This window comes from Thalassophryne amazonica, chromosome 15 (assembly GCF_902500255.1).
Source record: "Thalassophryne amazonica chromosome 15, fThaAma1.1, whole genome shotgun sequence".
NCBI lineage: Eukaryota > Metazoa > Chordata > Actinopteri > Batrachoidiformes > Batrachoididae > Thalassophryne > Thalassophryne amazonica.
Genome location: NC_047117.1, coordinates 15663749 through 15676404, shown reverse-complemented (window position 1 = coordinate 15676404; position 12656 = coordinate 15663749). Strand labels below are relative to the sequence as shown.

General features: G+C 42.4%; 1 protein-coding gene across 1 annotated transcript; it reads right to left on the bottom strand.

Moving 5' to 3' along the window:
• Window positions 1–922: 922 nt before the first annotated feature.
• On the bottom strand, window positions 923–12405 carry brat1 (BRCA1-associated ATM activator 1). The gene is given in 13 exon segments (XM_034188786.1): window positions 923–3449; window positions 4899–5107; window positions 5110–5178; window positions 5279–5363; window positions 5568–5641; window positions 5895–6084; window positions 6195–6295; window positions 7101–7192; window positions 7302–7421; window positions 9423–9858; window positions 10039–10186; window positions 10286–10434; window positions 12150–12405. Coding segments are annotated over 13 exon segments (2646 nt in total). The 5' UTR covers window positions 12277–12405; the 3' UTR covers window positions 923–2603.
• Window positions 12406–12656: the final 251 nt, after the last annotated feature.

The following is a 12656-nucleotide window of genomic DNA, read 5'->3' as shown; positions in this document are numbered from 1 at the left end:
ACCAAACCTCGTCAGTATCCAATTACAATACATCCAGAAATAATTCACAGTGCTTCACTGTTTCCACATTTTGTTATGATACAGCCTTATTCTAAAATTGATTAATTTTTGAGTCAAAATTCTACTCACAACACCCCACAATGGCAATGTGATAGAAGTGTTTTTGAAAAATTTTAAAAATTATTTAAAAAAAAAAAAAAGCTAAGGAATCACATGTACATAAGTACTCACAGCCTTTGCTATGAAGGTCACAATTGAGCTCAGGTGCATCCTGTTTCCACTGATTATCCTTGAGATGTTTCTACACCTTAACTGAAGTCCACCTGGGGTAAATTCAGTTGATTGGATGTGATTTGGAAAGGCACACACCTGTCTACATATAAGGTCCCACAGTTGACAGTGCAAGACAGAGCACAAACCAAGCATGAAGTCAAAGGAAGGGCACAGAAAGATTTCTGAAGCTTTGAAGGTCCCAATGAGCACAGTGGTCTCCATTTGTAAGTGGAAGAAGTTGGGATCCACCGGGACCCTTCCTAGAGCTGACCACCTGTCTAAACTGAGTGATCGGTGAAGAAGGACCTTAGTCAGAACCCGGTGGTCACTCTGTCAGAGCTAGAGCATTCCTCTTCCAGAAGGACAACCATCTCTACAATCCACCATTCAGGCCTGTATGGTAGATGGAAGCCACTCCTTAGTAAAAGGCAAATGGCAGCCTACCTGGAGTTTGACAAAAGGCACCAGAAGGACTCTCAGACCATGAGAAACAAAATTCTCTGGTCTGATGAGACAAAGATTGAACTCTTTGGTGTGAATGCCAGGTGTCATGTTTGGAGGAAACCAGGCACCATCCCTACAGTGAAGCATGGTGGTGGCAGCATCATGCTGTGAAGATGTTTTTCAGCAGCAGGAACTGAGAGACTAGTCAGGACTGAGGGAAAGATGAATGCAGCAATGTACGGAGACATCCTGGATGAAAACCTGCTCCAGAGTGCTCTTGACCTCAGACGTGACGGTTCATATACAAGAAGACTTGAGATTGTAATTGCTGCCAAAGGTGCATCAACAAAGTATTGAGCAAAGGGCCTGAATAGCTAAGTACATGTAATTTTTTAGTTTTTTTAAATAAATTTGCAAAAATTTCAGAAAAACCTTTTTCATGTTGTCATTATGGGGTGTTGTGAGTAGAATTTTGAGGGGAAAAAATGAGGCTGTAAAATAAAATGTGGAAAAAGTGAAGTGCTGTGAATACTTTCCAGTTTCCACTTTATATGCAGATGTATTTGTGACTTAGTGATTTATGTCTCTTCTCTCCTTTTCTTTATTTGCAAGCACATGTTTCAGGAATAGTTGAAACTGTATGTTATATTGTTGTTGTTTTATTTATTTAAAATGTAACATTAAAAAAATGAATGTGAACATGATGTTCAACGTGGCAGATGATCTAATTCTGTCACCGTGTGTCTGCTCCAATAATTTCACACTGCACTGAAAGAAATGTTTTCACACTATGTACAGTCACAATTAAATAGCATTAAAGTTGCAAGGACGACGACAACTAAATGACACAAAACAAAAATAGGACAGAGAAGTGCTTCCTCAAGACGAAGCTGCTGTTAGAAGTGACACGATTAAGTAATGAGTTAATTAGAGCACTGTGTAACCTGGTTGACCATAACCCGTGACTGCCCCCTGCTGGAATTCAAAAGAACATTGTTTGGCTTTTCAGTGCTTGAGTGCAAAACCAACCACCAGGGGAGGGGGAAACTGTGGCAAGACAACAGAATCTATAACAAATGTGTTTAAAAAACTGCAGCAGTATCATACTACAATCTGAGCAGTGTTTGTTTGTTGCCTGATGTCTCTCACGTCCTTTAGGAGATTTCCATCAAACATCATCAGGGGATGAAGGTCAAGGGTTAGTCTTGGTAAAAGGTCGAAATCATTTGGGTCAAAATTTAGATTTTTCACTCTGACATCCCCCAGATGTGGGACACATGGAGGTGGGCAAATCAAATATACCACAGGTCAGTTACTGGGGTCAAGGTCTTTGGGGTGAAAGGTCAAAATTTGGTTTTCACTGTAATTTGTACCAAACCTGGAATACGTATATAGGTGGATTCTGGAATTGCCCAGCAAGAAGGTCAAAACTGCCAAAGGTCAATCATAAGGGACAAGGTCATGTACTCTTCCCAGGTCCTTTAAGTTGATTTCCACCAAGCTTGGTGTGACAGCGATGGCTGACCCCAAAACTGCCCTTAAAGAATTAATTCTGTCAAAGGTCAAGGTGAAGGAATTAGATTTTCAAGTCTATTTGGACCAGATGTGTATTCTATAACTGCCTTGGTAAGGTCAGCCAGAGGTCAGTCATTTAGGTGAAGGACAAGTCAAATGTCAGATGGGCGTGGCTCTCACTGTCTTCGTGCCCACGGGTGCTGTTACTGAGTGTAACCATCATCCCGTGTAGTCATCCCATTTCTTTTTTACAGTCACATCCACTGTAGCGGCTTTCGCTCACACAGGCAGGACGGCTTTTGATAAAAATACACAGTCAGCTGTCCACAGTGTTACAGAGTGATACGGTCACTGTCCACCGTCAGTCTGTGTCAGTAGCAGTCCACTATCACACCTTCTCCTGGTTGTGTGTCTGGATGAGTGTGTGCGACACTAGTGGTCAGTATGTCCTGCAGCAGAGAGACGGCAGAGTTATGAACGTGGTCACTGCTTTGAGTCAGAACAGCCAACCTCTCGTCCAAAGACAAAGTCCACAACAACTCACATATACCAATGTGGACGCAGCCGTCCTCTTCAGGATCGACCTTTCCTGGACCATCGAGACCCTCTGATCTCTCCACACGACAATCACACTTCTGCATGTCCAGAATGCGTCTGATCTCCAGCCCCCAGCCACATGCATGGAGCTCACAGGACACTGTGGTCACTGCTGCCATGGCAACAGGTGTGTTCAGGACGCAGACTGTGTCTCTGAGTGTTATCAGCAGTCTGCAGGCCTTCAGACCGACAGGTCTATCACAGTCGACCAGACCACTCAGCAATGCCGCGATCACTCCCTGCTCCACCAGATTGCGCAACGTAACGTTCAGATCGGACTCTGCGCCATCAGGGCCTGCATGATTCTGTCCAAGCGTGTGTGAGCGCTGCGTGCAGGCCTGATGAGGAACCACAGCGTATGGGTGTGGCCGTTGACCTTTCAAGGCTTCCTCCAGCAGCAGCTCTGCGAGCTCCAGCGTACGAACCTTGACCTCCCAGTCCAGGTCAGCGCTTCCTTGCGAGAGCACCGAAGGCACAGATTTCATCAGCAGAGATGACGATGGAGGTGTGAGTGACGGCCATGAAGATAACCACGTGATGAAGTACTGTACGGCCGCCCTCCTGGCAAAACCCTCCGTGTCTTTGGAGAGGATTTCCAGCAGCACGCTCACTAGGTCGATCTGGAGAGAAAGAAATGTGGCATTTATGTCATTAGCATTTTTATAATACAGACAGGTTGCGACTATTAACAATCAAACTGTCATTCTGCATCCGTCAAAAAAAACTGTTGAATCTGCTCAACATCTCATGAATCAAACAAATCTTAACTTCATTGTGTAATTCATCTGTGAATAAGTTGTTGTAGCTTATCCTCTAATACACAAAGTGGACATTTTAGGATTGTAGGTACAAAATCAATAACAATCAAACCTTTTTCAATTTTATGTTTTGCTGTTGTTTTCTCTGGAACTATAAATGGCTCAGTTTGCAAAATAAGCAAAGACATTCAGGACTTACAGGAAAAACAGTGCTGCAGAATCTGGAACAAGTGTGCATAATTTGTTAGCACATAATAAATCATTTGTGCACGCACAATCCTTTGTGTCGATTTCTTTCCCTGTGACACCAGCTTAGGATGTTATGTTTGATTATTATATTATGGTTTTGCTTGATTTTTAACTGTTAATAGAAAATGAGTAAAACAGCTCAAAACACTAAATATTTACTAAGAATGATATGAACTACATGTGACATACTATCTGTTAAAAGTTTAGATCATGTCCTTTTAACACATTTCCTCATTTGTTTTATTATTTGTCAGTGCTGCTGTCTACTTGTTTTGATGTAATAATTATAACAGCTGTATTTTTATTTATTTGTACTCGTCGTTATCCTTTGTTACTTTTTTGTTTCATTAATTAATTAAATTTATATTTTGCTCAACCTCCCACATTATTTTTGCCTTATTTTGGCATTATTTTAGAACTTTTCTTCCAAAAATTTTAATTTACACATTTTTACCAACATGGGAAATCAGTTGCCATGACGATGAGTCTGCTGTAATCACACCTGTACTTCCTGAGCAAGTGGCAACCTCCACTGCTAAAAAATTAGGCCAATGCGGAAGTGCCAATCCTGTAGTACCTCAAATGGCCACTTGTGGCTGTCTTCAAAAGAGTGTCAACCCCTACAGAAAACTGCTAAAATGTCTAAATTTACATCAGAAACAAACCTGTTTACAGCAAGCGGCAACTCTCAAGCCTGAATTTTGGCTTGAAATCAGAAGTCATTTATACCTGAACTGAGGTTAGCCTGTTAGCTGGCGCTTCATACTCTAAGAGGGGGGCATGTTCAGGCTTTTTTCACCACCCATGGAGCCACCCACGCTCCACCCCTTTATGCATTAATGAGTTCATCGTGAATCAGTATGGGCGGGACTCTCGAACATATGCATTAATCAATCTCCCAAACCCAGATTACCTAGCTTGTTAGCCTTAGCTAGCTTGGTAACAAACCTGCTCTTCAGAAAGCCTTGGGTGATGTTACTGACAGTTTGTCCTGTGGCAGATATACAGTCTAATTATGACTTGTTCAAATATTAAAACATTTTCAGTCTCTATCTTGCTTACCTGCTCACGTGTTAGCGTTGCCCCCTGCTGCCAGCCATGTGCCAGCGTCTGTGCCAGGGCAGAGATGGCGCTGGCTCTCACGTAACTCTCTGAATCCTTTATCGCCTCCACAAGGAGAGGAGTGGAACAGCAGCCCAGCAGAGCTTCAGAGGCACTGCACACCCGCTCAGGTGATTTTGCGTGGAAACGCACACTTGCCAGCTTTCCACAAACTCCACAGTTGAATCTCTCACCTCCCAACGCATGTCGCACACACGCTTCTTCACGACTGTGATGAGATCTAACAGAGACACACACAATAAAGAATAAAACCACCCCTCTGCTCTGTATCTGGAGTCTCGGCCTTCATCGTCTGTAATGAGGTGGATGCTGACAACTACCTTGTTTAAGTTCATCTTTTATACAGGACGTGTCCGTGCAGACACCCACCCATTTTACTACGGCCTGGTAGGACTTGTGAAGCACCTGAGAACACACAGTTAGTAAAGTTAAAGCAGATTAAGAACAAGCTGCGCAATGATACAAAAAAGGCACTTCACAGAACTTATTCATCACCCCTTTAAATGCTTTGAACCCAAGTAGCACTAATGACAAACAAGATCAAAGAAAACAGTGTATTCAAGTATTGTATGTGAGCATGGACATGGACGGACAGACACGCACACTTACAATAGCGTCACAGTCAGGATGGTTCAAATATTCTATCAGAACAGTGAACGCCTCATTCATCTTCTCCTTTGCTCCTGAATTACAAAAAAAAAAAAAAAAAAAAAAGGACAGAATGTTCTGTTGTTTGGCTGCACACAAAACTATTAGTGCATATGCAGCATTGGTAAATCATTTAACATATCTATTTCTGTGAACTGTATGTGTATCACTTAAGTCGACTGGCCTTCACTTCAGCCTATTGTGACTTTATTAGGTTCCAGTCTCTCACTGCAATCACATACAGAAAAACAGCACCTTATGTTATTTTATACACGTCCTCAGTTCTACCTGGACTGTCACTAAGAGCTGCCAGAGTCTCCAGAGCACATTTCTGAACTTTGCCACTGCCGATGATGTTCCTGAAAACCTCCCTGCAGCTGGCAGATGAGGGTGATGATATGTGGCCCCTGCAGATCCGTAACAGTGACAAAACCGCAGTGACGATTAAAAGCGGAGGACAGGGGAGGAAGTCAGGAGGCTGACAGACAGACAGAGCGACAAAAGCAGCCACGTTAGCGTCATTTCCAAATTTAAGAAATAAAAACTGTTTTGTGGTGTCTGGTCTCCCTGTTGTTCCTGCAGCCTCACCGTGAGTGTGATCTGCTGTGTGCTTGTCAGACAGGCGCATAGCAGGGAGATGCACAAGGTTTTACTCTGCAGCTGCTCCACCACTGAAACCCGAAGGTGATCTGCAGCAGAAATAAAAACTTATTACTTTAACATGCTGACAAAAAACCCCACAAAAACCTCTTTAAAGTCTATGCTTTGACTCCCATCTGCTTACTGGCTGGATATTCAGCAGAGTTACACACACAAACAAAAAAAATGTCATTAACTGGTTGTACATAGTTATAAACCACTACATGCTTGTACATCTTGAAGAGAATTAAAACTGTAAAGGTTACAGATCTGGATAAATTGTCTGCATTTCTATAGAGCCTTTCCACCTAAGGAAGGACATTCAAAGTGCTTTATAATGATGCACACACACACACGCTGCCATGCATGGTGCACAGCTGCACACTACTAATTGTTTAAACCCGCTCTCTATGAAACAACTTGTTTTAAAGTTATTTCAGTATTTTACAGCCCTAGTCACAGAGTGCCCCCCATGTACTTCTTTCTAATATATCAGCTTAAATCAGCCATGTATCTGAGAAGTTCATTCTAGTCAGTTTGTTTATGTGAATGGCTTTTATGGTAAGTAGTTCATATAGAAAGTTAATATCATGTGCAATATATGTTGTAAAAATAAATGCGAAAATAAATCATTAAAAAGGTACAATTTTTTTTCTGAAATTCTATGTCAAGCTAGCTGTTTTCAGAAGTAAAACAAAGTTCCTCCAACCTGAATTTTTTTTTGTATATGACCTGTTAAATTTAAACACACACACACACACATACGATACAACAGGGACATTTTGAGACTTAGCAGAGGTATGCATTCTGTCAAGTTCTCTCCTAGTTTTTGCTGTGTACATGCATGTCCTTTACCAGATGTGTGCATGTCCAGTAGACTCTGGCCCGTAATAATATCCAGAGGCAGCAGCAGTATTCTCACAGCTCGACCTGTGTGGACAGCATCACTAGACAGAAACAACCCCCGCCCCCCCAAAAAAGATTCCAATGAGTTGACAAATTGAAATCTAAAAAGTGAGGTATGAGCATGACATCATGCTGTGAGCAAATTCTTACATTAGGTCCCGGCGGAGAAAAGCAGCTGCAGCGTGAATGAGGTCAAAGGGTTGGTTCACATTCAACATGGCTGAGAGGAGACGGCAGAAATGTGGGTTTGATTCTGCGCAATTAGAGCTGCTGAAGACAAACAGAGACTCACATGTTACTGTCAAAGCCATATTTTACATCTTTCTCTTTGCATAAAGCTTTGCAACATCATGTGCCTTCTATGAATGCATGAATACAGTCATTGTGCAGCAGCGGAGAAATCCATTTAAAAGGCACTTCATGAATAACACGGTTTCTTCTTTGACTGCACCTTGGAAACGTCAAAATAGGAGTCAAAGTTAAGCAGGACAGCAAAGAATCTGAACATCACTCTTGTCTGAGTTTTTACCCACTGGCCTCACTGAGTCAATAACTGGACCCCGCCCTCAGATTTCACTAGCGACCCTTCAGAAGGTGGATGGAAAAATCTTTGCTGCTCCTTGTTGAACGTTGTGAACACACAACATGCCACTGTGCCGTACACATTTCAAAAATTTTAACTCCCTACCACTGAGTTAGCAAAATGTGAACTTTTTGGTGGCCCAAAACCCAAAAGAAATGCTGTGGGACTACTGGGCCAGTGTTAATGGTTACCCTGATTTAGGTAGTTTGAGACAGCTTGGCACCACTAGACTCGATAATAAAATGAGACGCTTAGTGCAATGTAATCTGAACAAAGCCTGATCTGTGCAATATGGTAATCATGTCAAGCTTCATCAAACATGCCATGCTGATGTCACGGTTGGTGGTTGTTGTGGAATTTCTGTGATGATGTCAGCATAAAATGAGACAGGTGACGCAAGGAGCACTCAGGATTCAGTCATACGATACAGAGAGATTTAATTTCAGTTGAAGCAGAAAACAGATGCACCTGCAGGAGACTCCCAGGTACAGCATGCAGCGTACCCACTGAGCCTTCTGGCTTTACACACTCAGAAAGTTGTGTGCCATAGTAAAAACAAATTCATAATACCAACATGGCCTTTGGCTAGTCTGGGCCATGATCAGATGTTTAGTCATGAAACACGTGTCATATCAACACAGACAGCAGGCAAGGGATGACCCTGGCCTACTACGCTCTGCTTCTGCAGACATGAGGGAAACAACCATTTTTTCTTCCACAGTGGTATAAATAGCAATGAGAACATGTTTGCAATAACCATGATTAGCATGAACATCTTGGTTCAAGATCTATACTGGATGTCCTTTCTGATGTAACTCCAGATGTCCAAAGAGAATGGATGGGCATGGGGGGGATTTCAACCCAGGACCTTTTTCCTGTGAGGCTAAAGTATGAACCACTGCAACAATATGCTGCCCACTATGTCAACATAACTATGTCTGTGATAATAACAACTTAGTACCTTTGAATTACCTCAAGGGTGCTTTACACCAAGGGGAATATGAAGAGTTCAGATGCAAAACCCAATAAGTCCTTTTTTTTTCAAATGGAGAAAAATGCAGTTGAAATTTAAAGTAGATTTAAAGGAACCCCTATGAGGAAATGCACAGTCTTTCATCAATAACATGAAAACAGTTTGTTCAAATTCTTTCATATTTTGCACTGATGGTCCCCTTGACAGCCAAGTACATGTTGACGTCAACTAATAATTTATGGTTTTGGAGATACTGGGTTTTGCATCTGAACTCTTCATATGGAGTTAATGACTTTAAAGGGAATAGTGAACAGGTAAGATTTAAGACAACTCTTAAAAATGCTCAGAGAAGGAGCACTACAAATCACTGATGGAACAGAGTTCCAAATATTGTAGGCTGCCGCAATGAAGGCTGCTTGTGTTTGTGGTCTGGTGTGGGGGGAATGGACAGCAGACGCTTGTCAGTAGGCCATAGAGTCTGGGATGCGATGTAAGGATGGAAAAGGCTCAATAGTGAGGTGCAAAGGTACAGTGGGATTTATAGGAGAGAAAGAGGTGTTCATAAGAGCTGTAGAACTTAATAGGATCCCTGTGAAGGGATCCTATTAATGTGGCAGGGATGTGGCTCCCTGGTACAAGAATCAAATTGGCATGACTGCGGTGTCCAACCAGTTTACTTTCCTTATGTTAATTTGATAGTCTACCTACAACCTACCTGTGTGCAGCCAGAATAACATCCATCAGAGGCAGCGTGAGGTGGCTGTAACCTGCCTGCACCAGGGTCTCCAGAGAGGGTCCAAATGTCCTGAGTAGCTTCTGTCTGAGAGGAGGTCTGACCTGGTGTAGGAACAGTGCCAGCAGCTTGAGACTCTGCAGACTCTGATGAAGCTTGCTGTTTTCATGGGGAACGAGTGACTCCCTGAGGTAGTTTGTGATTTCAGTGATGACAGCAGCATACTCAGCACTGGTTTCTACTATGTCCAAAGAAACAGGTGCTAACATGTCGTCCTCTTCCTTCTTATAAACACCATTACATCCTGCGGAGGAATCTGGCTGACAGAAGACCAGGATGTGGACAAGAGACTGATTGGCAGCTGAGGCAACAAATATGCTGGAATCAGTCTGAAGCTGAAGAAGCACACCAAGGAAATCTGGAGAATGAAGAAAAAAAAAAAAAAAAAAAACCACTAAACAATGTGAAGTTATATGTCAAGAATTATGAACGTGAAATGGGAAAATTCCCCATCTGACATAACAAAGAGGAGCCAGAACATAATCAAATCTGGATTAAAATGTGAAATATGCAAGAAAACATCTACACAAAGACACACCTGTTTTTAATAAGATGTTTAGAGCCTTTTGGTGCTGCAGCAGGCTCTTTAATCCTTGGATCCAACCAATCCGGATACTGGGATCCTCCCACAGTCCTGTTTCTTCCCAGTGCTGATGGTTAAATACCAGGTCAAGAATGGAGAACTCCTGCAAGGAACAGTCATAAAAGATTATTCAAATCCCCAAAAATCCATTACCAATACAAGAGTTTAGTAAAATTATAGGTAGAGGTATCAGGAGTCATACTTGAAGCATGCTGAAGCCATCTGGCGTGGCACCAATTAAACCAGTGAGCTTCAGAGCGAAGGCGAGGACAGCGGGGTGTGCAGATGTGTTGTGAATCACTGTGGATATGAATTCAAGTAGACATGGACAGAACTCGAGCAGGGATCCTCCTTTATCAGGACGGAAGTTGGACAGTAGCACAGGTTTAATATGTAGACATCTGTCCAGGCATTTTCCTCAGCATGTACAATAAAGTAGAAGAAGTGAGTCTTATATAGTCCTGTAATTTCCCCCAGTTCTTTATGTAACTTACTACAAAGAACCACATCAATATATTCCTCATTTTTAATTTATTGAAGGTCACGTTGGAAACCAGGCCTGAGTCTTCATAGATGACGTCCATCTTGTGAAAAGACGACAAAGATGGCTCGCACAACACTTTTATACAATGTGGGTGTTACAATGGGTGTGGTTTAGTCTATATGTTACTGACTCTCACAGATAGGGGGAGCCCTCCCTGTATCTAAAACTTGCACATGCCTGATGGAAGTGAAACTTAACTCTTATGTTTAAACTTTAAACCAGATCTCAGAGACTTCCAATCAAATAACAAAGGCTAATACTTGACCACTAACATAAAATAAGGAATTAGCACAGATATTATCTAACAGCCACCAAGCCCAGTAGTGCCCATGCTTATCTCTGGATTCTGAAGAGGAAAAGGGTCAACGACTCCCCCTGGACGGAACCCCAGTGCAGGGGTTGTATCCCCACCCAAGGTCAGTACCAATTTACAATTGAGTGAACTGGGACAATACAGATAAGGTGTCTTGTCTAAGGACACAGATAGGGAGCATGACCAGGAATCGAACCCAGGTCTATATAATCCGCCAAACCCCTTATCTCACTCTGCTATCTGGTCTTCATTACAAAGTAAGAACAAGCTGAGTGTCAACATAATATCCCAACATGTGGACAGTCCACACACAAAGACCACCCATCTGTCACAGCCAAATGAAACAGGTAGCAAAGATGCAAAACAGGAAGTGAAGTTATATCTCAGTAATGGTTTGACAGATCGTAACCAAACTTTGCACATGGGCTCACGACCCCACAGTGAGGAAGCGCAACAAAATTGGAGTTATTTAACATCTAGGGCAGAGGTGGGATGAAGTCACTGTCAAGTCATTCTCAAGTCATCAATCTGCAAGTCCCAACTCAAGTCACAACTCAGCTTGCAAACAATTGGTGCTCATTATAACTTGAGACTTGACTTGGGACTTGCTGATTTATGACATGTGTGTGTCTTGATGGTGACTTTGTCCCATCTCTGATGGCAGTGCTTCTGGGAGGGAATACTCTGACCGGAGTTGTTTTGTTTTCTCTGGAATGCACAGTCCTGAAATTTGAACATTATGTCCTAAATCATGCAAGTCTGCATACTTATGGAAGTGTGCTGTAACAGAATTCCAGTATGGTCACATCTCCTTCGAGCTCTGTCCACCACACCAGCCACTAGCTGATGTAAATGTGGACGAAGCAAATTAAGATTTTGATGCTCAGATTTCAGGCAGTAAATACAAACTTCATCTTCTTCTTCTAATAGATTCCGGCAGGCTGTACGCTGGCGTAGCATGATGCTGCCCCCCACAGGTAATAGTTAAATACTTTATCTTATGTTAGACTCTCAAATAGAGGTTGGTGGAATGAAGGAACTTAATCACAGCTTTGTCCACTAAAAGCGAGTAACTACTCTCAGAAAAAATTGACCTAAAAGAAAACACAGTCAATCCACAGTCTGACAAATCTTTGAACAATTTCCGCCTATCTAAATACAAACTGTGGGCACATTGTGTAAATAAAGCATCCAACGTGAAGTGCTAACCAGCCTTGGTGAAGCTTGTAAACCAGTCCAGCAGTTTCTCCAGGCTGGTGTCATCAGTCAGAGGCTTCACTGAGTCCGCCAGAGCGTCACACACACGAGGCAGCAACACCGCAAACTCCACGTCCATACTGAGCCCTTAGCTCACTGCTAACTGCTAAATTCAATGCTAACTTTGCTGCTAACTCACGAATAGACGTCTCATCTGACACCGAAGCTCCGAAGCTTGTGTTTGCCCAAATGAAGCCTATCAGGTTCGAAGCTCGAGTCGCACTGATCCATTGATCTGAATTCGTTCAGATCGGTGTTGAACCCTCTGGCCGAATCACGTGACCGTTTCGAGGGGAAAAAAGCGCGGTATTTAACCTTTTTCAATTTGGAAATAAACCTTATGTTTAGTTTGTTGAATTATTTGTGGATTCTTAAAATGGAGAGACTGCCTGTCCAAACACTTATAGGCCCGAGATTAATCTTGTTACAAATGAAATATAACCTGATAATAGCAATAAT